Source organism: Dermochelys coriacea, chromosome 23, assembly GCF_009764565.3.
Source record: "Dermochelys coriacea isolate rDerCor1 chromosome 23, rDerCor1.pri.v4, whole genome shotgun sequence".
Taxonomy (NCBI): Eukaryota; Metazoa; Chordata; order Testudines; family Dermochelyidae; genus Dermochelys; species Dermochelys coriacea.
The window spans coordinates 4708817-4734823 of record NC_050090.1 but is presented as its reverse complement, the minus strand read 5'-3'; the positions used below and the strand labels follow the sequence as shown (position 1 = coordinate 4734823).

The 26007-nt window shown below is 49.9% G+C and overlaps 2 protein-coding genes across 13 annotated transcripts in view; one reads left to right on the top strand and one right to left on the bottom strand.

Annotated features, from left to right (window-relative positions):
- The window catches only part of STRN4 (striatin 4), a 28376-nt gene extending 16498 nt beyond the window's left edge, over window positions 1–11878 (bottom strand). For 2 of the 5 annotated variants that reach the window (XM_038382078.2, XM_038382079.2), the window contains exons 1-4: window positions 11631–11878; window positions 2657–2760; window positions 1836–1909; window positions 1457–1535 (exon numbers count right to left, since the gene is read on the bottom strand). In XM_038382078.2, the coding sequence (XP_038238006.1) occupies window positions 1457–1535; window positions 1836–1909; window positions 2657–2760; window positions 11631–11870 (497 nt within the window). In that variant the 5' untranslated portion in view covers window positions 11871–11878. Of the gene's footprint in view, window positions 1–1456; window positions 1536–1835; window positions 1910–2656; window positions 2761–3275; window positions 5109–8674; window positions 8698–11630 lie in introns of those variants that run through there. The other 3 variants (XM_043501617.1, XM_043501615.1, XM_043501616.1) reach the window with 3 other exon arrangements.
- Window positions 11513–24496, top strand: LOC119847357 (fukutin related protein). 8 transcript variants are annotated; one of them, XM_043501625.1, is made up of 5 exons: window positions 11871–12010; window positions 12064–12148; window positions 14463–14597; window positions 15284–15320; window positions 19540–24496. In XM_043501625.1, exon 5 carries the CDS (start codon window positions 19678–19680, stop codon window positions 21184–21186), a length of 1509 nt encoding a protein of 502 aa, XP_043357560.1. In that variant the 5' UTR covers window positions 11871–12010; window positions 12064–12148; window positions 14463–14597; window positions 15284–15320; window positions 19540–19677; the 3' UTR covers window positions 21187–24496. The 8 variants fall into 8 exon arrangements, with proteins under 8 accessions (XP_038238017.1, XP_043357560.1, XP_038238016.1 ...); XM_038382088.2 differs by lacking the exon at window positions 12064–12148 and adding an exon at window positions 13392–13414 and having other exon boundaries at window positions 11871–12036; XM_038382087.2 differs by lacking the exon at window positions 12064–12148 and adding an exon at window positions 13392–13599 and having other exon boundaries at window positions 11871–12036.
- Window positions 24497–26007: the final 1511 nt, after the last annotated feature.

Genomic DNA, 26007 nt, shown 5'->3' with positions numbered 1-26007 from the left:
CACCCGGTACACATGGTGTTAATGCTCCTAAGCTGATGGCCAGAGGACTGGAACACTAGTGCATGGGGTCCACATGGCACCCAAACTTACCATCCAAGCTACATATGGAGCAATGACAAATTCCTCACCTGCAAAGGGAGTGTTTGTTGCACTGTCAGGACAGATCCACCCTGCACCAACGCCCCAAACTGGGAAGTTTTGACTGTTGAGGGGCTTGGGCTAGAGCTCTGGTTTAGTCCAGGTGAGGTCATATAAAGAGGGGTCCTCCCATGCTTTACTGCAGGGTATTTTCAGCTTGCTGTGCAATTGTGCCCCATGCCCTGGCAGCTGCAAAGGGAGCACCCAAAAGCCTTCAGAGTTGATAAGGACATGTAGTATTTAGGTTCTATGCTTTGGCAGGAGTGCTAGGGAGCCTGAAGTCTGGCAGGGCATTTTGCATCCTTGTGTATTTCAGAAAGCAAAATAAATAAATAAAACTATAACCCGAGTGGCACCAATTCCTAGAGAACCAAACTTAAACCCTGCCAATCGCCCTGCACAGTCCTCTAAGCTATTATTTCTGGCTATTGGTAATCTATAGGAATTGCTCCTCATGGATTGGCACCTGCCAACGCCATTCTAAGAGCTGGTTGTGACAACCCAGCTCCTTTAGCCGATGAGCTAGATCAATGTTATCTCAAGTAACAATAGCAGTGAAGTCACAGCAGCATGGGCGGCTGCGTGGGCTAGCCCTGCCCACCTGGGTACATACTCTAGTGGCCACTGCCCATCCTGGGGCGGCTTCACTGCAGTTGTTACTCTAACTAGCCCGGGTAAGTCTACACTGCTGCAGTCACACCTCCGAACTGCAGCGTAGACAGACCCTAGGGGCTAGAGCAATAGAAATGTCACATAACGCCAACTAGGGTGGAGATGAGAATATTCCCATTTGCCGCTTCGACAGCGGGGGTGGGTGGGGGGCAGGGCACACCTCTTATCAACCACACTTGGAATAGTTTGAGGTTAAGTCTACAGGGCCCCGACGGTCAGGGCTTTGCAAAGGGTGCACGGCGCAGGCATATTCCAAAAGGCCTGGACCTATACTGACAATATTCAAAAGGAAAAACCCCTCCCCCTCCCCTGCCCACTGAAATGCAGTTGCCTCTGGGCTGGAGCACAGCAGGTGTGTAACTGCACATACCAATGCTGTCATACCCAACTGAAACAAACGGGGGAAATTCAAAGAGGCAGAGAGGAATTGTCCAGTATGGAACAGGCCAGGACACTGGGGTTCATGCTCCTGTGGTAAGTTCTTCTAAGAGCTACAATCAAAGTAAATCTCACCTGGAGAATCATCCTAGGGGCTCATCCAACTCCTCCTTCCCCTGTCCCATCACACAACTCCCCATCCTCCCACTTTCCCCTGGAAGCTCCGCTCCTGAGCCTTGGCCCCTCCCAGAAGGCTCTTCATACTCACTGCCGGAGCAGCTGGCGCCCTTCCTTCCACACCAGTGGGCTGCTTTCCAGTGAAGTTGTTTCCACTGGGCCATTGGAAACTGAGAGGACAGTAAAGAAAGGGTGTCAGTGATGCATACCCACCATGGGGATCCCATTCCAGCTTCAGCTCCAGCTTTTCAGTAAGCCACCCACAGCCCTGGACCAGCCTCAAACTCAAGCCCTCACTTGTCAGTGCTAGGCTAACCCTTGGGAAGAATCTATCCCTGAGGTCACAAGCCCATAGCATCCCACATCCCAGCTATATGCAATCACAGAAATCATGTCGGTATCCATGAGCAGGGGACTGGGCAGAACATATAGGACATTGTGGGTATAAGTGCACTTGCATGGTACAATACCTGGTTCTGACAGTTCTGCTCTCTTCTCTCCTTGGTTCGGTTCGGTTCCAAACTTCAGCTTGTGATATTTTGACCTTGAACGAACATGGAAAAGCGAAGTTTGAGGTGAATCTAAAGCAACTGAGGCAACGCACGATTCCCATATTATAGGAGGGGAAACTGAGGCACAGAGAAGCTAAGCAACATGCCTATAGTCGTACAGTGAGTCTGCTCCAACAACTCCTCAGAATGGAGAACAGGAGGTCCTGACTCCCTGTACACCCCTGCTTTAACCACCTAGCAATCCTTTCCCTTGGAGCTTGGAATTGAACCTAGGAATCATAACTCAACATGCTTCTCCGCTCTCATCTAGTCTAACCCCTAGACCAGCACATCCTTCCAGACCAGAGTCAGACACCGACCATAGTCTGGCCCCTTCATGATTCCCTAGGCTCTACCCAAGAGCCAGTAACACCCCAGCATGATGCTTTGTGTGTATATGAGTGAGGGGAGGATGGCAGGAGGATGGGGGGATGGCCATGCACCCATCACCGTTCAGAAACCCTTTCAGGTGGACTCATGAGATGACAGTAGCAGTAGATTTCAAGGGATCACAACTAATGGCTGAGGCTTTCATGTCCAAACCTTGGTGACCTAACAGACTACAGGACCCTCTCCGAGAGCGAAGGGCCCTGCACCTGTTCAGCTGCTGGAGTCTGCCCGGGAGGGGGAAGTTTCCAAAGATCCCCTGAAATGTGGGGAGTGACAAGCAGGCCAGCCCACTCCCCAATGCCTCAGCCTTCACGGGCATTCCCATCTCCTCTAGCTGCCGCATCTCTTACCTCTCTTGCTTTAAGGCATACTCCAACATCTTTATCCTGCGCACCAGGTCTGTCTTGAGGTTCTCTTGGCCCTTCCTCTCTCCCTGCAGAAATGCCACTTGGGCCTGTAGGAACAAGAACCAAGCCCGAGGTCAGTCAGGTCCCATAAGGGCTTGGAGCGCAGGTTGTTGGCTCACATCCATGCTGCCCTCACCCCCTGCCTGCCCTACCATGCTTGGAGACCCCATACAGGAAGTGCTAGAAATTATTATTTTTTACCTATTCTGGCAGAACCCCAAAAAAGTGCCAGTTATATCAGCCCAGTTTCTTGTGTACATTGCTAACATTCCCAATCAGTGCAGGGTGTAGGCACTAATTTATTCGGCCACTTTTATCTGAGGATCTGAAAGCAAATCACCTCCCCGTACCCTCACAGCTCCCTGGGGAGACTCAGAGCCATTATTCTCCATTTTAAAGACTTACAAGAGGTGCAGTGACCTGCCCAGAATCCCATAGATAGAAAAGCAGGAGCAGAGTCTCAAATTGAAAACAAGAGTCCTCGTTCCCAGCTCCCCTGCCCCTCTAACCACTAGCCCCCACTCTGGTCTATTCCATTGAAGATTTTAACCACGCTTATCACCATAGTATCCGAGAGCCTTCCAGCAGCACACCATGACTACATATCTGTCATGTGCTGGTCTCTCCTCCTCTCCTCAGAGGGAGAAGTGCCGTGGCCTGTCTGGTTTTGATAGGGGTGTCTTTTTTTTCTTTTAATATACAGGCACTTGTTGCTGAATTTTTACAGAAGGGAGGTCAAAGAAATGTCCCTTGCAGTTCGAGTGGAAGGTGGTGAGATTTACGATAGTCCTTAGTTCCTGCGGGAGTTCGGTCTACAGTCTCAGACCACCCCCAGAGACGGCTCTGTCTCCCGCATGGACTAGCTTTACTTTGACTGTTGAGAGTCCATTGGGCCAGAGAAGCAGACTGTTGACCACAGTCTTTCCCGGAGCTTTAGATGACCTTTTAGATATGTTGGGCCCAGGCCATGCAGCGTTTTGAAGATAAGGACCAAGACTTTGAACTTGATTCAATATTCTATGAGAAGCCAGTATAGAGAGCAGAGGACAGGTCTGATGTGCTCCAGCAGCCTGTGTTGCTGAGGAGACATGCCAGCGTGTTTTGTACTAGTTGGAGTTGCCTAAACGCTGAAGTGGGAGTAGAACCCAGGAATCCTGACTCTCAGCCCCACTTCTCTAACCCACCAGACCCCACTCCCCACCCAGAGGGGGGTCATAGAACCCAGACATCCTGACTCTCAACCCCATTCCCCTCCCAAAGGTGAGAACAGAGCCCAGGATCCTGACTTCCAGCTCCCTTGCCCTAACCACAAAACTATCCTTCCCCTCCGATGCCATTACCAAAACTCTGATAAAAACAACAAGCCAATTTTCCTGCAGGTGCATCTTGGACTTCAGTGGCATTAGGCAGCTAATTCTGGGGTAGACTCAGCCCAAGGCACTGCAAGGCATCCACAACACGTCCCTCCTCTCTCTCTTTCACACAACAGCTATCTAGCTAAGTACAGACCTGCCCGCAAGGAGCTCACTCCCCTCCTCATACTCCATTGCATTTGAGAGACTGCTCCACTCTGGACTGAGTTAGTGTGTATATTTTCTCACTCTTCTAAAGGCAATTTAACCCAATCACAAAACGTTTATATCACTTAATGACCGTCTGTTGGCTTAAGCCACAGGAATCTGCACCATATGCCAAACTGCCTGCCAGCTCCTAAGGCAAGATTGCGAGCTGGCTCCACCATCCACCAGCTGACACCTTCTTAAACCCTCCACCCCCAACCACCAGTCTATTAACACATTTTCTGCTTATTAGCCAGATTTCCGGTCCAACATGTTCCTGTCAGTCAAACCCTGTCCCAGCAGTGATGCTAAGCACCCCTTATAGATTCATTTCCAATCATTTGACTCATGGCACATGCCCAGCTTTCTGAGCATCTGAACATCAGCTACTTGTGCCTAACGCTCTAGGGTAGCAGAGTGGAACCCCAAAGGAGCACAGGTGCCATCCGTGTAGGGATCATTCCCATCTCCTCCACAACCCCTCTCTCCTGCGGGCTATGTACCTGCTCAGATGAACCTGGAGCCCGCTCTGGCTACAAGAATTGATCTAGCCCAACTCAGCCTGCCTTCGCAAACCAGATCACTGTGCAAGGATCAAGACTAGAATTCCCTTTGCAAACCTAACCTACCTACCTCCCACAATCTAGTGCAGTGTTTCTCAAACATTGGGTCACAAGCCCCAGGAGGGGGAAGTGGGGAGGATGGTGATGCGTTGAAATTTTTATTACACTCTAAAGCAAAGATCTCGCTACTCCACTTCCCACATCCTCTGGCCCTTCAAGACGTTCTCAGCCAAGCTCTTGACACATACACACACATCAATTACTTGGGCTTAGTACCAATATTTTCATAGATTCATAGATACTAAGGTCAGAAAGGACCATTCTGATCATCTAGTCCGACCTCCTGCACAGCGCAGGCCACAGAATCTCACCCACCCACTCCTATGAAATACCTCACCCATGTCTGAGCTATTGAAGTCCTTAAATCATGGTTTAAAGACTTCAAGGAGCAGAGAAGCCTCCCTCAAGTCAACCATGCCCCATGCTACAGAGGAAGGCGAAAAACCTCCGGGGCCTCTCCAATCTGCCCTGGAGGAAAATTCCTGCCCGACCCCAAATATGGCGATCAGCTAAACCCTGAGCATATGGGCAAGATTCACCAGCCAGATACTACAGAAAATTCTTTCCTGGGTAACTCAGATCCCATCCATCTCAGTGGATTTGGCCTATTTACCCTGAATATTTAAAGATCAATTACTTACCAAAATCCCATTATCCCATCATATCATCTCCTCCATAAACTTATCAAGTAGAATCTTAAAACCAGATAAATCTTTTGCCCCCACTGCTTCCTTTGGAAGGCTATTCCAAAACTTCACTCCTCTGATGGTTAAAAACCTTCGTCTGATTTCAAGTCTAAACTTCCTGGTGGCCAGTTTATACCCATTTGTTCTTGTGTCCACATTGGTGCTGAGCTTAAATAATTCCTCTCCCTCTGCTGTATTTATCCCTCTGATATATTTATAGAGAGCAAACATATCTTTTCTTTTACTCTTACTTTTATAGTAAGCGGAAGGGGGTGGCAAAAAAATTTAATTTCAGATAAGGGATTGCCAGCTTGCAAAGGCTAATAAACTCTGGTCGAGTGGAATGAACACAGGACTAGGAGTCGGGGAATCTGAAGTTCTCCTCCTGGCTCTGCCACTGACTCACAGGGACTTCAGCAAGGCCCCTCCCATTTTCATGCCTCAGTTTCTGACTCTGTACAGTGTGGATAATGATATCGACCAACCTCACTAGAGGTGGGGTGTGGGGAAAGAGGACTTTGTAGATGGAAATGGACTGTGCTAACCACTGCTCAGAGACTGGGTCAAGGAACACCTTCCATGTGTGCCGGCACACTCATTCCTAAAGAGCTTCCACTTCTCACAGCAACTCCTAGGTAACCTAACCTAACACTATAACTTCTGGGCCTGCTTAACCCAATCTGAGCTCTGTGGAAGCATAAAAGTCACAGAGTTTGCTGGATCGAGATAAGGATTCTTGGCCCATCACACTCGACCCCACAAACCATCCTGCAGGTGTAACGCAATCACTCTCAAGGAGCCTGTGACCCCCAGGGAATGCTTAAAATACTTCACAGATCTTACTGGGTTGAAAGATTTCACAGAGGCAAAATGTTCAGATTCTCAGATTCCTACAAAGACTTCTTGGAGTCCACAGGCACACAGGCCAGCTTAAACCATTTTTTTAAAAGGCTGAAGCTTTGAAGAAACAGCAGTACAGTTTTAACGAAGATGACATCAAGGTATGCTAAATAACATGCAGGTAACCAAGGCTATAGTGTACTTTGAGTGCCTGGTGTAGAATTCCATATAGGAAGGGGATCAGTACTTTACTTGTCAGATTAAAATAAGGAAGTTCCCTGGCTAAGAAAGAAAAAAAAAAAGGTTGGTAAAATGGAGTTAAGGAAAAAAGTGAAGAATGCCATAGTTTTACCTAGCCCTGTAGAAAGCCAAGGAATTCCAAGGCAAAGTTTAAACTCAATCAACTGATAATTTCCATACAGGCCTTTCAATTAAAATCCCAAACAGCCTTACCCCTGTTCATCTGAATGTCCCATTTTGTGTGTCTGCTATGAAAGGTTTGAGTGGAGATAAAAGTACAGGAGTATCACAAGCTAACTGCTCTCTCTGACAACACACACCTTGGAATTTCCACCAGGAATGTGGGAAACTAGACAGGCAGAAAGCAATGGGCCTTTTGGAAGGACTTTTAGTACGCAATCTTTGAATCAGAACGTCTTAAGCCATGCCCACCTCTTACACTGCCGAAGCCATGGGTTTATGCGCTGTAATGTGTCCTTTCCTAGGAGCAGCAGGGCCAACGTAAACATAGAGCATTAAAATGGGTGCCTTTAGTGGGGCAATAGAAAATTGCGCTGAAGTATGGATAAGCCTGTGCTACAGATAGCAAATGAGGTCTGCAGGAAGGCCGGAAGTTGCCACCTTCCTTGGGCAACAATCCAGAAGCTCTATTATGCAAAGGTTTCTTTCCAAATGCTGCCACATACACCGTTGAGCGGCCAATTCACACACCAGCTGCACTGGTGCATGAGAACGCAGGTGAAACCCACCTAGCAATGAATGATCACTAGCTAAATCTGTCTCCTTAAGGATGCATAAGCGAGGCAAAAGCTGAAGTGATGCAGTTAATATTGTTTGAGGGACTTTTCATGTGAATTGCCATGCTATCTTGAATATTTATCTGGCCCGCATCATCATACTATCTGAGTGCCACACAGTCTTTACCTGTGAGATAGAGCAGTGCTATTAGGCCCATTTTACAGATGTGGAACTGAAACACAGAGAAGCAAAGTGACGTGCCTAGGTTCACACAGGATGTTTGTGGTGGGGCAGAAATTGAACCCAGGTCTCCCACAGCCCTGGCTAGTGTTCTAGCCATTGGACCATCCTTGCAGCTACTTTCATATTCCCTCTTCCACTGCTCCTCATCATGCTCTTCCTGGCTCCTTCCTTCTCCCCTGGAGTCCAAGTTGCCACAAGGATGCTCCCATGATGCTTACAGATACAGAAGCCAAACTCTGCCACAGCGCTCCCTACCCACAGTTATGAAATATTGGTGGGCAAGAGGATTTGTGGTGGGGTTTCTCTCCTCCACTTGGCTTTTCAGCCACATCCCTGCTCCCTTCAATAGCAATGCACATTTGCTGCGGTTGGTTAACTCCAGTATCACTGGCTGGCTTCAGAACGCATTGCTTGCTTCCTAGCCCGCATAGTAATGTTCTCTCTCTCTCTCTCTCTCTCTCTCTCTCTCCCTCTCCCTCCCTCAAACAGGAAAGGCTGAGGTCAGAGCTGGCTGGACAAATCCGAAATCTAAGCAGCTGCAGGGAAGTTAGAGTATAAGCATATTAAACAAGCTAATATCTCCCAAAGACGATCCCAAAGCATTCTCCCCAACACATGCCCTTGTTACCTCCAAGAGAAGTCTCCCAATCTTCTTTCCATCATTCTTCAGCCGTTAACCACTCTCCTGGGTAAATATTAACATCACTCCCTCGACAGCAAATCCCTCCTCATCCCCGACACTGATATCCGTGGAATTACTGAGACCAAGCAATGCTCCCCTGGCCTCTTCTCACTTGAGAATGAGATAGGGTCAAGTGGTCTCCGCACAGGACTGGGAGCCAGAAAATCCCAATTTCTAATCATGGCTCTGATAGCGCCCACAAGCACAGAGGAGTCAAGTCACTTACCATCTTCATGCCTCAGTTTCCCAATCAGAGAATATTGACACAGTCCCATGGGGAAGTTACAAGGCTTAATGAGTTAATGTTTACAAAGACAGCACTAGAGAAGGGTCAAGCATAGGCAGCCTACCCCCAGGGTACCTCCTCCTTGAGAGTCTCATTGTTTGGGCTATGAAGCTGGCATCAGAGACATAGCCAAGACTGCATCCTAATTATCTTCTGAAAACCCCACCCCACCTTCCTCTTCTTGATCAGTTTCTCTTTCTCCCTACTGCTGCTGCTGACTCACATGATTCTCTTCCCTCCCACCAAGGCCTCATCCAATCTGCTACCCTCCTACCTGTGCCGCTGGACACACCCTTGATTTTATAAATTTCAGAGTAGCAGCCGTGTTAGTCTGTATTCGCAAAAAGAAAAGGAGGACTTGTGGGACCGTAGAGACTAACAAATTTATTTGAGCATAAGCTTTCGTGAGCTGAATGCATCCGATGAAGTGAGCTGTAGCTCACGAAAGCTTATGCTCAAATAAATTTATTAGTCTCTAAGGTGCCACAAGTATTCTTTTTGATTTTATAAGCAATTCTCTATGGCCTTTTTCCTGTTCCACTCATAACCCCTCCTACACAACTCTCCTCAGCCTCACCCTGCAGACTAAAGCCATCTCACTGTTACCCTAGCACCTCGATCTCATTAAATTCTCCAGCCAGATTCGGTCTTTCAGTCCCTGCATATTCCCTTGCCTGGATACCTGCAACTCTGTCCCATCCATTGCCTTTCACCCCCCTGCTCATATCAAACCCTGCTGCTTGGCCCACTTCAATTCCCCTTGTTACACAGACCAGCTATAAGTCATCATATATACAAGCACGCACCCCAGAAAGCAGTTTATGTCTCATGTCCACACCACCTATGAGGATCCGGAAATCTGAGACACTTTCTAGGGATGCTTTACATCCTGCAGCATCCAGCACAAGTGCTAGAGGCTGGCATCAAGGCCTTCTGGCCTGGCACATGATAAGCTACTGCTCTTCATCTCTTCTACCTGTTCTCCATGTGCGAGCACAGCAACAAAGTGAAGTCAATGAGAACTGTCAATTTTGTTTGCCTCTCTCCTGTGACCTATAAACTCATAAATGTTCAAGGGGATAGTAACTCTCTCACCCAGGCGCTGATGAGTCACTCAGACACCCTTTGCCAAGGATCTCAAAGGTCCTCGGCTCACCGCCCTTCTCCACTGGTATTCGGGAAGGAGAATTCTCTGTACCCGAGCTGCTGTTTGGGACAGGGCATTCCCTTGACATCTTCAGCACCTATTTCCATCCAACCAATTCATCCCTCCAACCCTGTGGAAGTGAATTCACCCAAATTATTAACCGCAGATTCGCTATCTGTGGCTATTCAGAGAAGTTAATGCACTTAACAGTCCTAGACACTACTCAGGGAAATTTCCATCTCTGGGCACTGTCAGCATTGTTGTTTTAAGAGGTCCCGTCTCCTCCCATCCCAATTCCATCCCTAGAGCTACTCAGGGAGAACAGCCCTACAGGTCTTCATGCCATATTGAGGGAGATCAACGTCCCCTGCTCCTTAAACAATACCTCAGGAAAGCGACATTCCCTTTCCTCCAAACACCAACAACCGGGGACTGCTCCTCTTGACCAGACCCATGGAGGCTATTCAGAGAAGTGACCACCTCCATGGTCTCTATTAGGTGTCCCACTTCAATTCTCTCCCCCCCCATTACTGGACTAGATGTTGGCTGTGCCCCTGCCAACAACTCCCTCCCTAGTTGCTATAGGGTTGACAGATACATGTCCTCCCCCATGCCCTCACCCAATTCCTTCCCTGGTCCCTATTGGAAGGTGATAGCTACATTTCCCCCCTCATCATCTCAACTCCCTCTTGGGCAGCAGCAAAATTTCCTGTCCCCTGCCCCAACATTCACCCCAACTCTATTGGGAGTTGCTACAGGGTTGACAACTGCATTTCCTCCCCCCAAAAGCTCATCCCAACTCCTTCACTGGTCACTATGGAGGAAACAACAGCCGTGTTCCTCCCCCATGACCCCCTCAACTCCCTATTGGAGGGTGACGGCTGCATTTGCCCCAAGTCATTCGCTCCTTCACCTGGTGCTACGGGGAGACGACAGCCACGTACCCCACCCCTCACGTTCACCCCAACCCTCCTCAAGCCTTCTTGGACAGCAACAGCTACCTCCCCTAGTCGCAAATAAAGTGTCCCAATTTTTTGGGGGGGCAGGGACCCCAATACCTCCCCCACTCACCACCCCACTCCAATCTCCCACCCCAATTTCTCCCTTCAAACCCCTGGTCTCTCCCAAGGTCTAAGCCCTGGTCCCCAAGGGGTGGGAATCGCTGACCGGGGGGGGGTTGACACTCCCCCACCCATCCACGGGGATTCCCGACCCAGGGGGGGGGCTGACACTCTCCCCCCCACCCACGGGGGGGGTCCTGATCCTGGGGCGGGGTCCCTGACACTTCCCTGTCCCCCCCACCCACGGGCGGGGTCCCTGACACTCCCCCGTCCCCCCTACCCACGGGCGGGGTCCCGATCCTGGGGGGGTCCCTGACACTCCCCCGTCCCCCTACCCACGGGCGGGGTCCCGATCCTGGGGGGGTCCCTGACACTCCCCCGTCCCCCCTACCCACGGGCAGGGTCCCGATCCTGGGGGGGTCCCTGACACTCCCCCGTCCCCCCTACCCACGGGCGGGGTCCCGATCCTGGGGGGGTCCCTGACACTCCCCCGTCCCCCCTACCCACGGGCGGGGTCCCTGACACTTCCCCGCCCCCACCCACGGGGATTCCCGACCCTGGGGGGGGCTGACACTCTCCCCCCCACCCACGGGGGTCCCAATCCTGGGGCGGGGGCTGACACTTCCCTGTTCCCCCCACCCACGGGGGGGTCCCGATCCTGGGGGGGGTCCCAGACCCCCCCCGGGGTCCCGTCGGCCATTTCCCTCCAAGATGGCGGCAGCGGCGGAGGCGGAGGCAGCGGTGGCCCCGGTAACCCCTCACCCGCCCGCGGCTCCCCACGTCCCGGCCCGGCCCCCCGCCGCCCCCGGCACCTGCAGCTCGGCCCGCTCGGCCTCCCAGCGGCTCTTCTCGGCCTCGAAGCGGGCCCACTCGTGCTGGATGTAGTGGAGGATGCCGGGCAGGCTGAGCTCGCCAGGCCCGGCCCCCGCGGCCGCCCGGCCCGGGGCCTGCGGCGGGGGGGGTGGCGGCTCTGCCCCCGCCGGGCCCGGGGCCTGCTGGGCCCGCACCAGCACCCGCTCAGCCTCCATCATGGATCCCGGCGGCTGCCACATAGGGAGCTATCCCGGGGGCACTTCCTGCCAGATAGTGAGCCCGCCGGAAATGGGGCCCGCGCCGCGGGATGGGGGCAGGGAGGGGTTCCCATGGCAACGGGCCCCTCCAGGTAGGCCTGCTGCTTCCCCCCGAGCAGGGGGTTCCCATGGCAACGGGCCCCTCCAGGTAGGTCTGCTTCCCCCCCCCAGCAAGGGGTTCCCATGGCAACGGGGCCCCCAGGGCAGGCCTGCTTCCCCCCCCCGGAGCAGGGGGTTCCCATGGCAACAGGCCCCTCCAGGTAGGTCTGCTTCCCCCCCCAGCAAGGGGTTCCCATGGCAACGGGGCCCCCAGGGCAGGCCTGCTTCCCCCCCCCCGGAGCAGGGGGTTCTCATGGCAACAGGCCCCTCCAGGTAGGTCTGCTTCCCCCCCCAGCAAGGGGTTCCCATGGCAACGGGGCCCCAGGGCAGGCCTGCTTCAGCCCCCTACTGTTCCCCCAGCAAGGAGAAGGATTCCCATGGTAACCCCCGCTCCCTACAGGCCTGCTTTATCCCCCCCAGAGCAGGGAGGGAGCAGTTCCCAGGGAACACCCCCCTCCCCCCCAGGCCTGCTCTCCCCCCTGCCCCCACACACATCCAGAAACCCAAAGCATCCAGGGAGGGGTTCCCATGGCAGACCTCACACCCCCCCCGACCAGACCTCCTGCGCCCCCCCACCTGACTTGCTTCCCCCCCCCAGAAGAGGCTGAGAGGGATTCTCATTACACTGGGGACCCCAACCAAATTCCCCCTAGAATAGAGGTTCCCATTTCAATGAAGGTCTCGATCAGGCCCCCTCAGGACAGGCTTCTTATCCATCCAGAGCAAGCAGGTGGAGGTTCCCCTGGCAACAGGCTCCTCAACACCGCAAGCACAGTCTCACCTCCACCCAGGACTGCACAGGCCACCCCACTGACAGGCCACCTCCTTTCCAGATCAGTCCCCTCCCCAAAGTACTGTTCTCTCTGCCCCCCCAGGGCAGATCCCTTCTTAGCACAGAGCTGAGGCTCCAGTCTGGTTTGGATGAGGACAAATCAAAGCCTGCCTCGTCTCCCCAGCCATGATGCTGGAACATTTGGTCTGTCGCCTTAGCTCCATACCAGCCCCTATTCCGAGCAGTCACTGTCCCTTCCTCTCAGCTATTCAGGATGGTCACCATCTCCTTTCCCCCTCTACTTCCTTATGAGGGCAATTGCCTGCCTTACCCCAGATCCACCACCGGTTGGTATTCAGGTTTATCAGTGTGCTTTACCTGTCTTACCTAGGAGGACTCAGAGGGCTGCCTCCAGAAATCTCGAGATTTTTGGCTGTGGCAAAGGAGCCAAGTCCAGAAGCGCTGTGAAATTGGGGTGGAATAGACATAGAGGAAGCAGAGAGATGGGACTCTGTGCAGATATCCTTGGGCCCCACTCTTACACAAATTCACTTACATTCAAGCATCCGTCATTTCCCTGATTTAAAAATATATAATGTGATGTCAACTTTTTTCTTCTCCTCAAAAACCAGAAACTAGGAAGAGGAAGATATAGGTGAGTGGAAAAGCTCAGGCATCTTGTTGACAGCCTAGAAAGATGGCCATTTTGGGGTAAAATAGAGACAGAACTTTCAAGACCATTGAAATCCAAGGCCCCAGGCATGTTGCTGGAAGGAACAGAACACCGACTCAGAAGCCTACGATCAGTGGTTTTTGACTGAATCCCCCTCATGCTTTATGGTATTGTGCATTGTGATATGTGTGGAACTCTTACTTGGGGCTTTTGTCTCCTGGTAGAACCTAGGCAGGTGGAGAGGTTGTGGTCATAACTGTCAGGGAGCTGTTTGTAAGGGCAGTCATAGAGTCTAATGGTTTTGCTTGACTCCTCTTGTATGACTGAGCAGGGGACAGCAGAAATATTTTGACAAGGAGCTTGGAAAGGAGACTGGAGCCAGAAATACACATTCTGGAGTGCTCATTGATGTCACACTTAGCTACAAACTTTGCCTTATCGAGTACTTTTATTAAGATGATGTTAAAATTAAAAAAAATTAGGACAGAGTTTAAGCGTAGAAATTTCTGGTTATCTGGGAATAACATACAGATTATCAAGGGGTGCGAAGTTTGATTTAGGATTGGGTGGCGTAAGGAATACATAATCTTCAATATCCCCGATTGGGAGTAAAAGGTTAATGGGTCAAAGTACAGACATTGAGATATGAGGGTATGTTGTTCATATAATGGCTATGTTCAGGTGTGGAGAATAATGAGTGGCTACACCCTCATTTGGTGAGATTTAATGTTCAGTGAGTTTATGGTTCCAGTTCATATGGTTCGATGGAAAAAGTCTCTTGGTCCCTTTCTCGTAATTGATCAACGATGTTGTTCTGGCTCACGCCTCTTGGTACTGTCGGTGGCCGGGAATGTGTTCGATGTAGATGTTCCTGGACCATCGGATGGTGTCCGAGACCATGAGGCGCCACATGAGCCGTGCGTAGTGTCAACCGATCCCACAGGTCCACAGCGCATGCTCGTTGCAGGGGTCCAAGGTGACAAAAAAGGTTATTTTCCTGTCAATCATTTTATGCTTCTTTTACTTCTAGTACTGGTGAAAGGGGCCAGATTGACAACCCCGGAGACATCCCCATGAGTACAGCACAGACAATTAGAAAACCAACTCCCTCAAAACGCACTACACTGGGTGCCTTCTCCCTTCCCTGGGGGGACCCAGTTTAGAGGTAAGACGGGGCTCGCTCATTCCTTGGTCTCTGCTGTGGCTTCCCACCTGGCAGACAATTAGTGCCAATAGGGATGGATGGTTGTTGATTTTTTTAATGTGAACATACATCCACTAGGAGTTGGACTGAGCCCCCCCCAAACTCATTTCACACAGGCCAGCATTTAATGCTGTATAATAATAAAATTGCAGCTGATTTCTTCTGGAAACTCTGAGGGTTGGATCCCTCTTGTCCAGTACCTTGTTTCCAAGAATGGGCAGTACCAGCTGCTTTAGAGGAAAGGGCAAAACACTTTAGTAGACACTTGAGGAATAGCCTAACCATAGAGGAGAAATTTCTTCCTCACCCCCCATCAGTGAAAGGTTCGTGTCTGCCCAGAAGCAATGGGGTTTTTATCCTTTTTATATGTATGAAATTATACATATAATATATATAAGTAATATACTACATTATATCCCTTTTTAGCCTATCTAACATAACTATGAACATTCTTATTATCCATATAAAGTTTGGCTCCAGAAGGTAGGGAGGGTTGGGTCTGAGGTTCTGTTCCGGCCCAACTTTCTGTTTCTTTTCCACTTCCTTATTCCTTTGTCTGAAAGGAAACAGCATTAAAAAACAAATCAGGGCTGGTGAATTACTTCCTAGGTTTTAATTCATCTGACCTGTTTGATTTCTCCTTTCAGGGTCCCCTTTCTCAGATGTCCTTGGAAGAGAAGACAGGTAAAAATGCCTCCCATAAACCACGTTTCATCTGGACTCTGTCTAGCCTCTCACTCTCACCCTGTCTGTTCTTGGACCATTGTGGGGTAGGATGTTTTTAGAGGTGTCAGAGATGTTCTGGTGTCTATAGGAGGGGACAGTGTCAGCTTGAGTGCACTGCTTTGAGGTATCTTCTTAGAAGCTTGGGGAATGGGGACTAAAAAACAGGCCAGGGAGTCAGGACTCCTGGGTTCCACTATTCCCAACTCTGCTACTGACTCACACTGGCAAATCAGTTCCCATCTGTGTGCCGCCGTTTAAGTGGGGATAAAAATGCCACTCTCCCAGGCAGATTGCGGAGCTTAGTTCATTAACCATCTTTTAAGAACTATGCATGGAAGGTGCTAGAGCAGGGCAAGGGAGTATTAAGTACCTTTTAATATAGCTTTGTTCTTTTTAATTTTACATAGATTCCCCCCCCACACACATTGGGAGTGGAGCAGAGATTAATACAATCGCTTTTTAACAACTTCAAGCTTATCTAAACCCATCTTCTTAAATGCTGCTTGACACAGGGTCCCTTTCAATCCTGCAGAGCAGCAGGGGAAGAGACTAAGGTCTGTGGTGCTTATAAACAAGAGATTAAAAAAACTAAACCCATGCTGACAAGATTGCAAGCGACGAAACAGCTACAGAGCCCTGGCTTAACAATGCAAGGAGCCTGCTAGTGGAAAAGCTTTCCTGAGACCAGGCTTCCTTTGCATGCAGAGAAAACTCAGCTTTAGCCTCCTTGGGGAATCTTAGGCTTTGTCTACACTGCCAACTGAACAATAAAACTTTTGTCATTCACAGGTGCTTTAAAAAGCACCCCCCCACCCCACCCCACCCCAAGACAAAAGTTTTTCCATGGCAAGTGGCAGTGTAAACAGCTCATTGTCAGCAGGAGCACTCTCCTGTCAACACGGTGAATCCTGCTTGTAGGGAGTGGAAGTACTTTGTACTTTGTAAACAGCATTTACGCTGCCCAAAGTGTTTCTAAAAGCTGTGTAGTGTAGACAAAGCCACAGAGATGTTTTTAATTCTGAGGGCAGTTCATCTTTCAAGTGACACTGCTGCCTCCTCTTTTAATTCTCGTCTGCAATTTACAGTTTTAAACTGTGGCTAGGCCGTTGCAGTCCCAGGCAGAAAGGAGTCTGGTTTAGTAAATGAATAATAGTTTGCTCTTTTCCAGCACCCTGTGCTTGAGGAACTCTGAGTGCTTTACACACTTCAACTAAGGCCAGATCTACAATGGAAAAAGTTTGCTGGCATAGCTAGCGGTCAGACTAGATGATCAAAGTGGTCCCTTCTGGCCTTTTAATCCATGGATGCATTTTATGCTGGTAAAAAAAGTGCTTTTGCTGGCTGAGATTATGTCAGTTCCCTGAGCGAAATAAGTGATACCAGCATAACTGCATCTACCCAAGGGCTTTTGCCAGCATGGAAATGTCATAAAAAAATCACCCCCCAACCCACATTACTATACTGGCAAATGTTGCTAGTGTAGACCTCTCCTAGCTGAATCTCCCAAAAGGGAGGAGATAAAGATACTTGCATTTCATAGCTAGGGAGACAGGTGCAGACAGCTCAGGTGTTATGTCTAAGTTCACACAGTGAATCAGTGGCAGAGGTGGGAATGGGATGCGGAAGGACACCCTGCTCTGACTACTTAGCCACACACCCAGTCCAGGACTGACTTCCAACTTCCCTGATGGAATCGCTCTGTGACATTGCCTCTTTCTAGGTTTGGTTCCTAAGTTCCTGCAACTTGAGGTGGGAGCAGTGTTGAGGCAGCACAATGAGGCACTGCAGGGCTTGCTCCACTTTAAACCGTGTTGCTGCTCCAGGAGTTCATTGACCTACTGTGGGGAGAGTAGCTTTAGCTAAAGGAAAGTGAATGCATTGTGGGCTCTTAAACTCCAAGGCAACAAAGCAAATCTGTCTGCTTGGCTTCCTTGTTTGAGCATGGTTATCACTAGGAACGTGCACAGCTCTGGGGGACAATGTTGATTACTTGGATGCTGCAGCTCAGCCAGCAGAGGGAGCACAGAACACTGTTTTCTCAAAAGTCCCACAAAAATAGTGCAGTGAATGCATCCGATGAAGTGAGCTGTAGCTCACGAAAGCTTATGCTCAAATAAATTTGTTAGTCTCTAAGGTGCCACAAGTCCTCCTTTTCTTTTTGCGAATACAGACGAACACGGCTGCTACTCTGAAACAAAAATAGTGATTTCTGATGTCGAATCTGGAGGTTGTTTCCACCCCAGGCTCTATCTGTTGCAGTGGGTTGCATTCAGAGCATTAACTGCTTGACCCTGTATCTTGTCCAATGGGATCGGAGAAGAGCATTTGCCACGAGCCATTTGCTGAGAGCATCGTGTTAGATTAGACTTGAGCTCAGACCAGAACTCCCGAATGAGACACCTCCAAACTTTGGGAGAGTTCAATCTGGGTCTTGGCTTTGGGGGTTGTCTCTTGTGACCTAGGAGGGAGATCCTGGTGATTAAAGGTGCAGGATATGGGGCTATAGTTGCATGAACAGAGTTCTCCTGGGATGCAGGGTGTGTTACTGACAGACTGGCTCCTTACAGTGCAAAGCGGTATTCCCAGGGCTGATGAGAGAGAGAGAGGGAAAGGGTGGACAGTTGTACCAGGGACTTAAGCTCAGGGGGACCCCCCCAAACATCTGTGTAAATAAAGTGAAATGGGAGGAGGTGGGACCCCAGCGAACATGATGTACCAGGTCCCCAATTTTCTTTCAGCAGGCCTGCCTGTAACAGTCCCCCTAGGTTAGGAGGGCAGATGGGTTTTCTTTTCCTAGATGACTGGGTTCTTGTTGTGCAGGGTGCCGTGCTCTGGGTTCCCCCCCCCCCCTTCCCCATGAGGAGAAGGTGGGTTTGCAGAGAAATTATTGCTTAAAACGGAGGCCTTGATCCCTCTGGGGCAGTGGTTCCCAAACTGGGGTTCGCAGAACGTTACAGGGGGTTCACCAGAAAAATTTCACTAATGGCAGCCAGAGGACCCCGGGCATTGGAGGCAGCAGGTGGGACCCGATTGCAGGGCAGACAGGCCAAGCCCCAGGGAGAGTGGGGCCGGGCAGTTGGGGCTGGCAGCCTGAGCCCTGCCCCTGTCAGCAAGGGAGCCAGCAGCCCGAACCCCAGCACTCCGCGTGGGGCTGGCAGTCCAAGCCCCGGCAGTCAGTGGGACCTGCAGCCCAAGCTCAGTGGAGCTCAGTTGACTAGGGTGGTCAATGGGGTCCAGCAGCTGGAGCCCCGCAGAGTGCGGAGGAAATTTAAACTTAAATCCCTGGAAATACTCATTTTTAGGAGGGGGTTCACGAGATTTCACAATTTAGTTAAAGGGGTTCGCGAGGGGGGAAATGAGCAAGCTTGATACAAACAAGATTAAATAAAGCAGCCCCCTCGTCATGGTGCATCTCTTGTTCTGGGAACTTTAGCAGTTAATGTAGGTTGAGAAGCCGTGTGCACTAATTCAGAACTTTTGGATGGTCTCCTTGCTCCTGTTTTCCCAGCAAGACAGAAACCCCAGGTCCCTGAGGAGCAATCCCGAGCTCAGACATGCCTACAACACTGAGGTCTGTCCTCTCCACTGGCTGCAGCTCCTTTGGGAGTAGCAGTTTGGTCAGCCAGTTCCAACCTGCGCTGACTGGCTGGCTTTGCTCAGTGGTTGAGCTGTGCTGATAACCAGCCAGTAAACACAGACTTCTGGGTTGCGGGAGGCTCAGACTGGAATCTGAACACCACTTTTGAGGGGGGAACTGAGAGACAGGACTCCTACAGCCTATTCCTGGTTCTGCTACTGACTGGGGAAACTGAGGCACGGAGTGGCAGTCACTTGTCTAAGGATGCACAGTGGTTCAGTGGCAGAAATGGGAACAGAATACAGGTGTCCTGAGTCCCTGGCCCCTTTTCCACCCACTAGACCATGCTGTCTCAATGAGGGACATTGGAGAGATTTAATTTAAGAATCAGGGGACTGTGTTTCTTATGGCAATCAGTTGGGGGGGCATCTTTCTTTAGTCGGACCATTTATTTTAAACCCTTTTTTCCATCTAGTATATCTGCCTAGTAGCCCCCGCTCCAATTGTAGGATTGGGGAGACAGCCCTTGAGCAGTGGACATAGGCTTTCCTCAGCCGCAAACATCCCTGGCACTCAAACTCCATCTGCATTTCTTTCCAGGGTGACCAGCAAGTCAGCTGAGTTGGGATGGATGAGCCCAGAGCCTCCTGGGGAAGCAAATGCCTCTGGCTGCCTCGTGCAGAGACCACAGCCACATAACATCATTCCCGAGGTGAACAGACCCAGCTGCCTGGCAAGATGCGCATCACGTTCTGTCAGGGAGTCCTAGCGCTTGCCATTGTCATCAATCTGCTGATACTGTACTACGTCTCGAGGCTGCAGCAGCGGATGTTGCACAGACACAGAGACCACGTCCAGCCTAGCTCCCGGCTGCTGCCTGTCCCCCAGAAGCTGGGGGTGACCGTCATCATCAGGGAGTTCGAGGACTTTGAGAACTACGTCCCTGGTGTGGTGCAGTCCTTCCTGAAGCAGAAGCCGGAGCAGCCAGTCATGGTAGCAGCAGATACCTTGCCATATCCTCCGCTTGTATTACCGGATGCTCCCAACGTCCAGCTCGTGATCCTCAAGCCAGCCCCTGACCAGTCTGCCCATGTGTCCAGGCCTGAGATGTACGTGAAGACGGAGTATGTGGCCCTGGTGCCTGATGGGGTCAAGGTTGATTCCACAAGGCAGCTGGATCGTATGTTAGAAGAGTTCAAAGCCAACCAGGGCAGAGTTCAAATGGTGGCAGCGCCCGTGCAGTCCCTCGCTCCCCTCCGCTGCTTGAACCTGAAGGTCAGCCTTAGAAAGTGGACTGCTGAATACAGTGTAGCGCCTTCCACCAGGGTCTGCACAGCCCTGAAGGGAGACGCCGTGATTCTGCTGCGCACAACAGATCTCTTCAACCTTTCCACTCCCTTAGCCAGGCCCCTGCTGACCTCCCTCTTCATCCAGACATCACTGCGGGACTGGACGGTCCGAATCCTTGATATCTCCTTCTCCTCAGCCCACCAGCCTCTGCTCAGCTCCTCACATAACCAATGGAAGGCAGAGAACCGCGCCAAAGCCAGCCGGCTGCATCTCTTCCGAGATTTCGGCATCAAGCGGGTTCTCCTGGAGGATGGGAAGCAGCAGTGGTTTGGGTGCAGCAAAGAGACATCGCGTTGCTTTGGCACCGTCCATGATGATACGCCGGAATATCTCTATCAGAACCGCTGGACCCCGCCTTGCTGTCTACAGGCCCTGAGGGAGACAGCAAAGTACGTCATCAACGTCTTGGAGACGTCTGGGGTTCGGTACTGGCTGGAAGGTGGGACGCTCCTAGGAGCTGCCCGACATCAGGACATCATCCCATGGGATTATGACGTGGATCTAGGGATATACCTGGAGGACATTCCCAACTGCGACCTCCTCAGGAACGTAGAGTCTGGCTCCATCGTGGATGAGAAGGGCTTTGTCTGGGAGAAGGCCATCGAGGGCGACTTCTACCGTGTGCAATACAGCGAGCACAACCACCTGCACGTTGACCTCTGGCCCTTCTATCCCAAGAACGGGCTGATGACCAAGGATACATGGATGGGACATCGGCAGGATGTGGAGTTCCCGGAGCACTTCCTCAAGCCCCTGTTACCCCTGCCATTTGCTGGTTTCACAGCTCTGGCGCCCAACAACTACCGGAGTTTTTTGGAGCTGAAGTTCGGCGCAGGTGTGATCGAGAATCCAGAGTATCCAAACCCAGCACTGAAGAAGCTGGATAAGGGGAAATAAGCAAGGACTCTGGCTTCTGCCTCTGCATTGGGGCCCAAGAGAGCATCAGACTCTGAGGCCCAGGGAGCAGGGATCCCTCTCTCCTTCCGAACATATCCCTGATGCCAACAGAAGGGAGTCATTCTGGTATGAACCATGCTGCTGCTAGGGCAGCTGTCTGTCCACTGCTGCTGGTACGGCCCACTGAGCCAGGAGAGTTTACCCTCACCTCTGGGGCTGGTGGGATTGTCTGAAGGGCTTGAGGCCGTTTGGAGGTGAGACACTTTGAACACAAAGACAGGACAATTAACAAAGCAAGCCAGGGGAGGCCTCATGGAGATGCTGCCTCAGCGCATCTCCTGAACTCGCTGGGTCGCTGGCGGTGCTCTCTGCTTTCTAGCAAAGGTCTGCAGTTCATGGATTGTTTGTGGGCTGCTCTCTGAGAGGAAGCGCGAAGCCACAGTTGTTTTCAATCAGCGGGAAGAGTACAAACTTAATTCCTGTCCCCCTTGCCTCCTCATTTAGGGGCTGGAGATCTGTTACCCATCTGGGGCTTAAAGTGGGGGGACAGCTGTGGCATCATGCACAACTTCAGGCTACCTAGAAAGAAGCACTTGAACAGGGAGATTAATTAGTCAGTGAGGCTGTGCCCTGCTTTGGGAGGCTCTGAAGCTGCTGGCACTAGAGGGAGACAGAAGCTTACAACCGATGACAGGCGGTGACTGGGGATCTACACCATAAGAGAGGGGGGAAGGGGACTAATTGATCCAATAGGTTCTGTCCAACCCTCTCATCCATCACTGTAACCTGTTTAGCTTGAACCGCAGCAGTGCATGGGAATTTACTCACCCTGCCTGAAGCCTAGGCCAGAGAACAAGGCCTGGCAGGGAGGTGCAATGATTATTGGTGATGCACTTTGAGACCCGTCCTGCTCTCACTGAAGGTCATGGAAGTTCAGCGATTGACTTCAGCAGGGCTCAGATTAGAGTCTCATCCTAGATTTGCAAAGTGTGGTCCTTATCATGGTGATTGGCTGTAAGTGACTCCAGAAAATCAAGAGCCCAACGTGGAATATTGCAGACATATTTATAACAGCTGGTTCTGTTTCATGCATTTACAGCAAGGTCTTTTACTTGCCCCTTCAAAACGGTGCAGTCCCAAGGAATCGAGGCCCAGCAGGTAGGTTGTGGGAGGATCTGCAGCTCTAGAACATGGGTCTGCTGGTCCCTGAGCAACTGCTGCATTCACACAGCCATGAGACAACTCTGGCTGAGCAGCAATCGACAGGCTGGGCCTTGTGAGCCCAAGCACCACAGGACATGTTGCCCACAGAATCTGACTGACAGTGCTCCCAGAGTCCCTGATTGGTCCAGGCGTGCTATGTAAGCCTGGAGGGAACACCAGAAAGTTGTCTGTGAAAGTAGGCAAATCCCCAGCCAGCTTCTAGAACAGACCTCGCTCCTATCTGGTTCCCAGCCTCGCCCCAGCCCTGCCACAGCCCATTCCCTATCCTGGCATTTGACTCCAGCTCTGATCCTCTGTTCTGGTTGCTGGCGTCTGACTTTGACTCCATCCACTAGACCTAGCTGCCCATGCCCTGGCTGAGCCACGGCTCGGTTTTTTAAGAAAAAGGGAAAGGAGAAGGTGACGATCTGTACAGCCAGGAGTTGAAATGTTCTCATTTAAAGATTCAGTGGGATGCTCTGGTTTAGTTTAAACCTTCCCTTTATAGCTCTGCGAACACAAACAGGGCAGCATGGGATTAATGTGGCAGAACGAGGAACCGAAATTGCCTCTAAACAAGAAGTGAAAATAACCAGCCACGTTTCATTGTCCCAAGCTGAACAAAGTGTAGAAACGTAACTAAACTGCCTCCATGTTGTAAAGGAAATTGAGTTTATTAACCCTTTGTTTTACTCCTGACGCCTTCCATGAGTAACAGAAATGCGAGAATTTAATAACAAGAAAATCCCAGGCATTTGCCCCTTGGTCGGGGGAAGAATCCAACTGTGAGACAGGAGATTTGAGTCCTATTCTCTAACTCCCTGTGTGACGTAGGACAGCTTACTTCCTCTCACCTGTAGACTGGAGCTAATTATACTTTTCTCCCTCTCCCATGGGGAAGCATGAGGCTTGCTTCATGTGTGGAAAGCTGGGGATTTTCAACTGAAAGGAAAAGTTCTTAATATAATTTGAACACACTTAAAGAAAATCTGGTCCCTAGCAGCCAGTAGCGCCAGCCCCATGTGCTTAAAAATCATGAGATTGGCATAAGACTAATGAGATTTTAAAGAATAGTAAACATTGGGTTCTGCTTTTTGGTTATTAAGCCTTTAGGGGGCGCTTGGATCAGGTTTTCAAACTTTTCTGTGCAAGCATGAGGGATAGACACTTTTTTATTTTTCAGTGAAACCTGAGATTTTCACCAGTCACAGTTTCTGGACCTGTGGCTTCGGTATCTAAATGCTACAAGACACAAGAGTTGGCAACACTGATTACTGCAGACAGTACAGTAGAAATGCAGTCAAAACACCTCCTAGTTGCTCTACCTATAACAATATCTTCTGCTACTGAAAAGGAGTCGCAGTAGTCTTTGTCCTAAAGGATCACAGTTAGAAATGTAGTGAGAGGAGCAGATTAATTTGACACTGGCTCCGTTCCCCATACCCACATGGCCTTGAAGTCAATGGAAGTTTTGCCTCAGGAAAGACTGTTGACCTAGTCCCTTCATTTGTGGAGTTCAGGACAAAGTCCTGACAAGGGGGTTATTTTAAATAATCATTAAAACGCAAAGTGATTTCCCCATCTGATTTTCTTGGCATCTCCTGCCAATCTGGTTCAGACTTTGTTTTGATCACATATGGGGCTGTGAGCAATGTCAGAGTTTAAGCCACCATATATTGACCTCCTTAAATCCTCAAAATATTTAAACACCTAACTCATTAATTTCAGTAGAAGTTAGGAATCTAAATACCTTTCAATGATAATACCTTTCACTAAGTCTTGGAGCACTGGGGAAGTTCCAGAAGACTGGAAGAAAACTAATATTGTACCAATATTTTAAAAAGGTAAATGGGATGACCCAGATAGTTATAGACCTGTCAGTCTGATATCAATCTCGTGGCTGACATGGGAGGGTAATATGATTAATGCCAATCAACATGGGTTTATGGAAAATAGATCTTGTCGACCTAACTTGATCTCTTTTTCTGATGAGATGACAAGTTTGGCTGATAAAGATAACAGTGTTGATGTAACAGACTTCTTATGAGGCATTTGACTTCGTACCTCATGACATTTTGATTAAAAAACTAGAAAGATATAAAATTAACTTGGCACATTTTAAATTAATTAAAAGCTGGTTCACTGATAGGTGTCAACATGCAATTGTAATCCGGGAGTCAGCATTGCACAGGTGTATTTCTAGGGGGTTCCACAGGGATCAGTTCTTGGCCCTACATTATTTAACATTTTTATTAGTGACCAGGAAGAAAACATACGTTGCTGATAAAGTTTGCAGATGACACAAAAATTGGAGTGGCAAACAGTGAAGAGGACAGGTCACTGATAGAGGGCGAACTGGATCACTTGGTAAGGTGGGTGCAAGCAGACAATAGGCATTTTGATATGGCTAAATGTAAATGTGTACATCTGGGAACAAAGAATGCAGGCCGTACTCTCAGGATGGGGGACTCTAGCCTGGGAAACAGTGACTCTGAAAAAGATTTTGGGCAGGGGAGGGGCAGATAATCAGCTGAACATGAGCTCCCAGAGCGATGCTTTGGTCACCAGGGCTAATGCAGTCGTTGGATGCATCAACAGGGGAATCTTGAGTAGGAGCAGAGAGGTTATTTCTCCTCTGGATTTGGCACTGGTGCAACCACTGCTGGGATCCTGTGTCCGGTTCTGGTGCGCACAATTCAGGAAGGATGTTGATAAACTGGAGAGGGTTCAGAGAGCCACAAAGAATAATTAAGAGATTAGAAAACCTGCCTTACAATGACAGACTCCAGGAGCTCAAACTATTTAGCTTAACTGTTGCCTGACCTATTGCTTGTGTATTAATTATATTGATTACTTAAGAATTCTCCATTAACACTCTGAGGTTTGGTAGGTTCTTGTCTCCAGATCAGGCCCAATATTATTAAAATGAAAGTTCAGTTGGGAACCCGGGTGTGGTCAGTTGTGACACTGGCTCTTAGGAAAACCCTTCTGAATTTGCAATCATTTTATTGACAGGACTGGTAAAATTGCAAACACGCCAAGCCAGCAAAGTAGATTGAGATAATACAGGTTTCAGAGTAGCAGCTGTGTTAGTCTGTATTCGCAAAAAGAAAAGGAGTACTTGTGGCACCTTAGAGACTAACACATTTATTTGAGCATAAGCTTTCGTGAGCATCCGATGAAGTGAGCTGTAGCTCACGAAAGCTTATGCTCAAATAAATGTGTTAGTCTCTAAGGTGCCACAAGAACTCCTTTTCTTTTTGAGATAATACAGTATGTGCATCTGAGCATCTATATACTCACACCATCCCTTGCAAAACAACTTGAAGTGTTAGTTATCTTCCTCGTCACCATCACCAGTGGTCATAACCCTGGCATCTCCCAGGAGTTACATTTCCCAAAGCACTCAGGTCAGGGAGATGTAACTTTTGTAGAGTGTTACACTGCCACCACTATGCCTGATGTTCGGTAGGGGTTTCTCCCCATTTCCTTGTTTGTATTTCCTCACCCTACTGTGATTTGGGGGGGGGGGGGGCTTCTCACATAGGCTACTAGCTCGTTTACCTCATGCTTATTAGCTTATATGTCAATTAGTTACCACGGCACCCTTGTGATCAG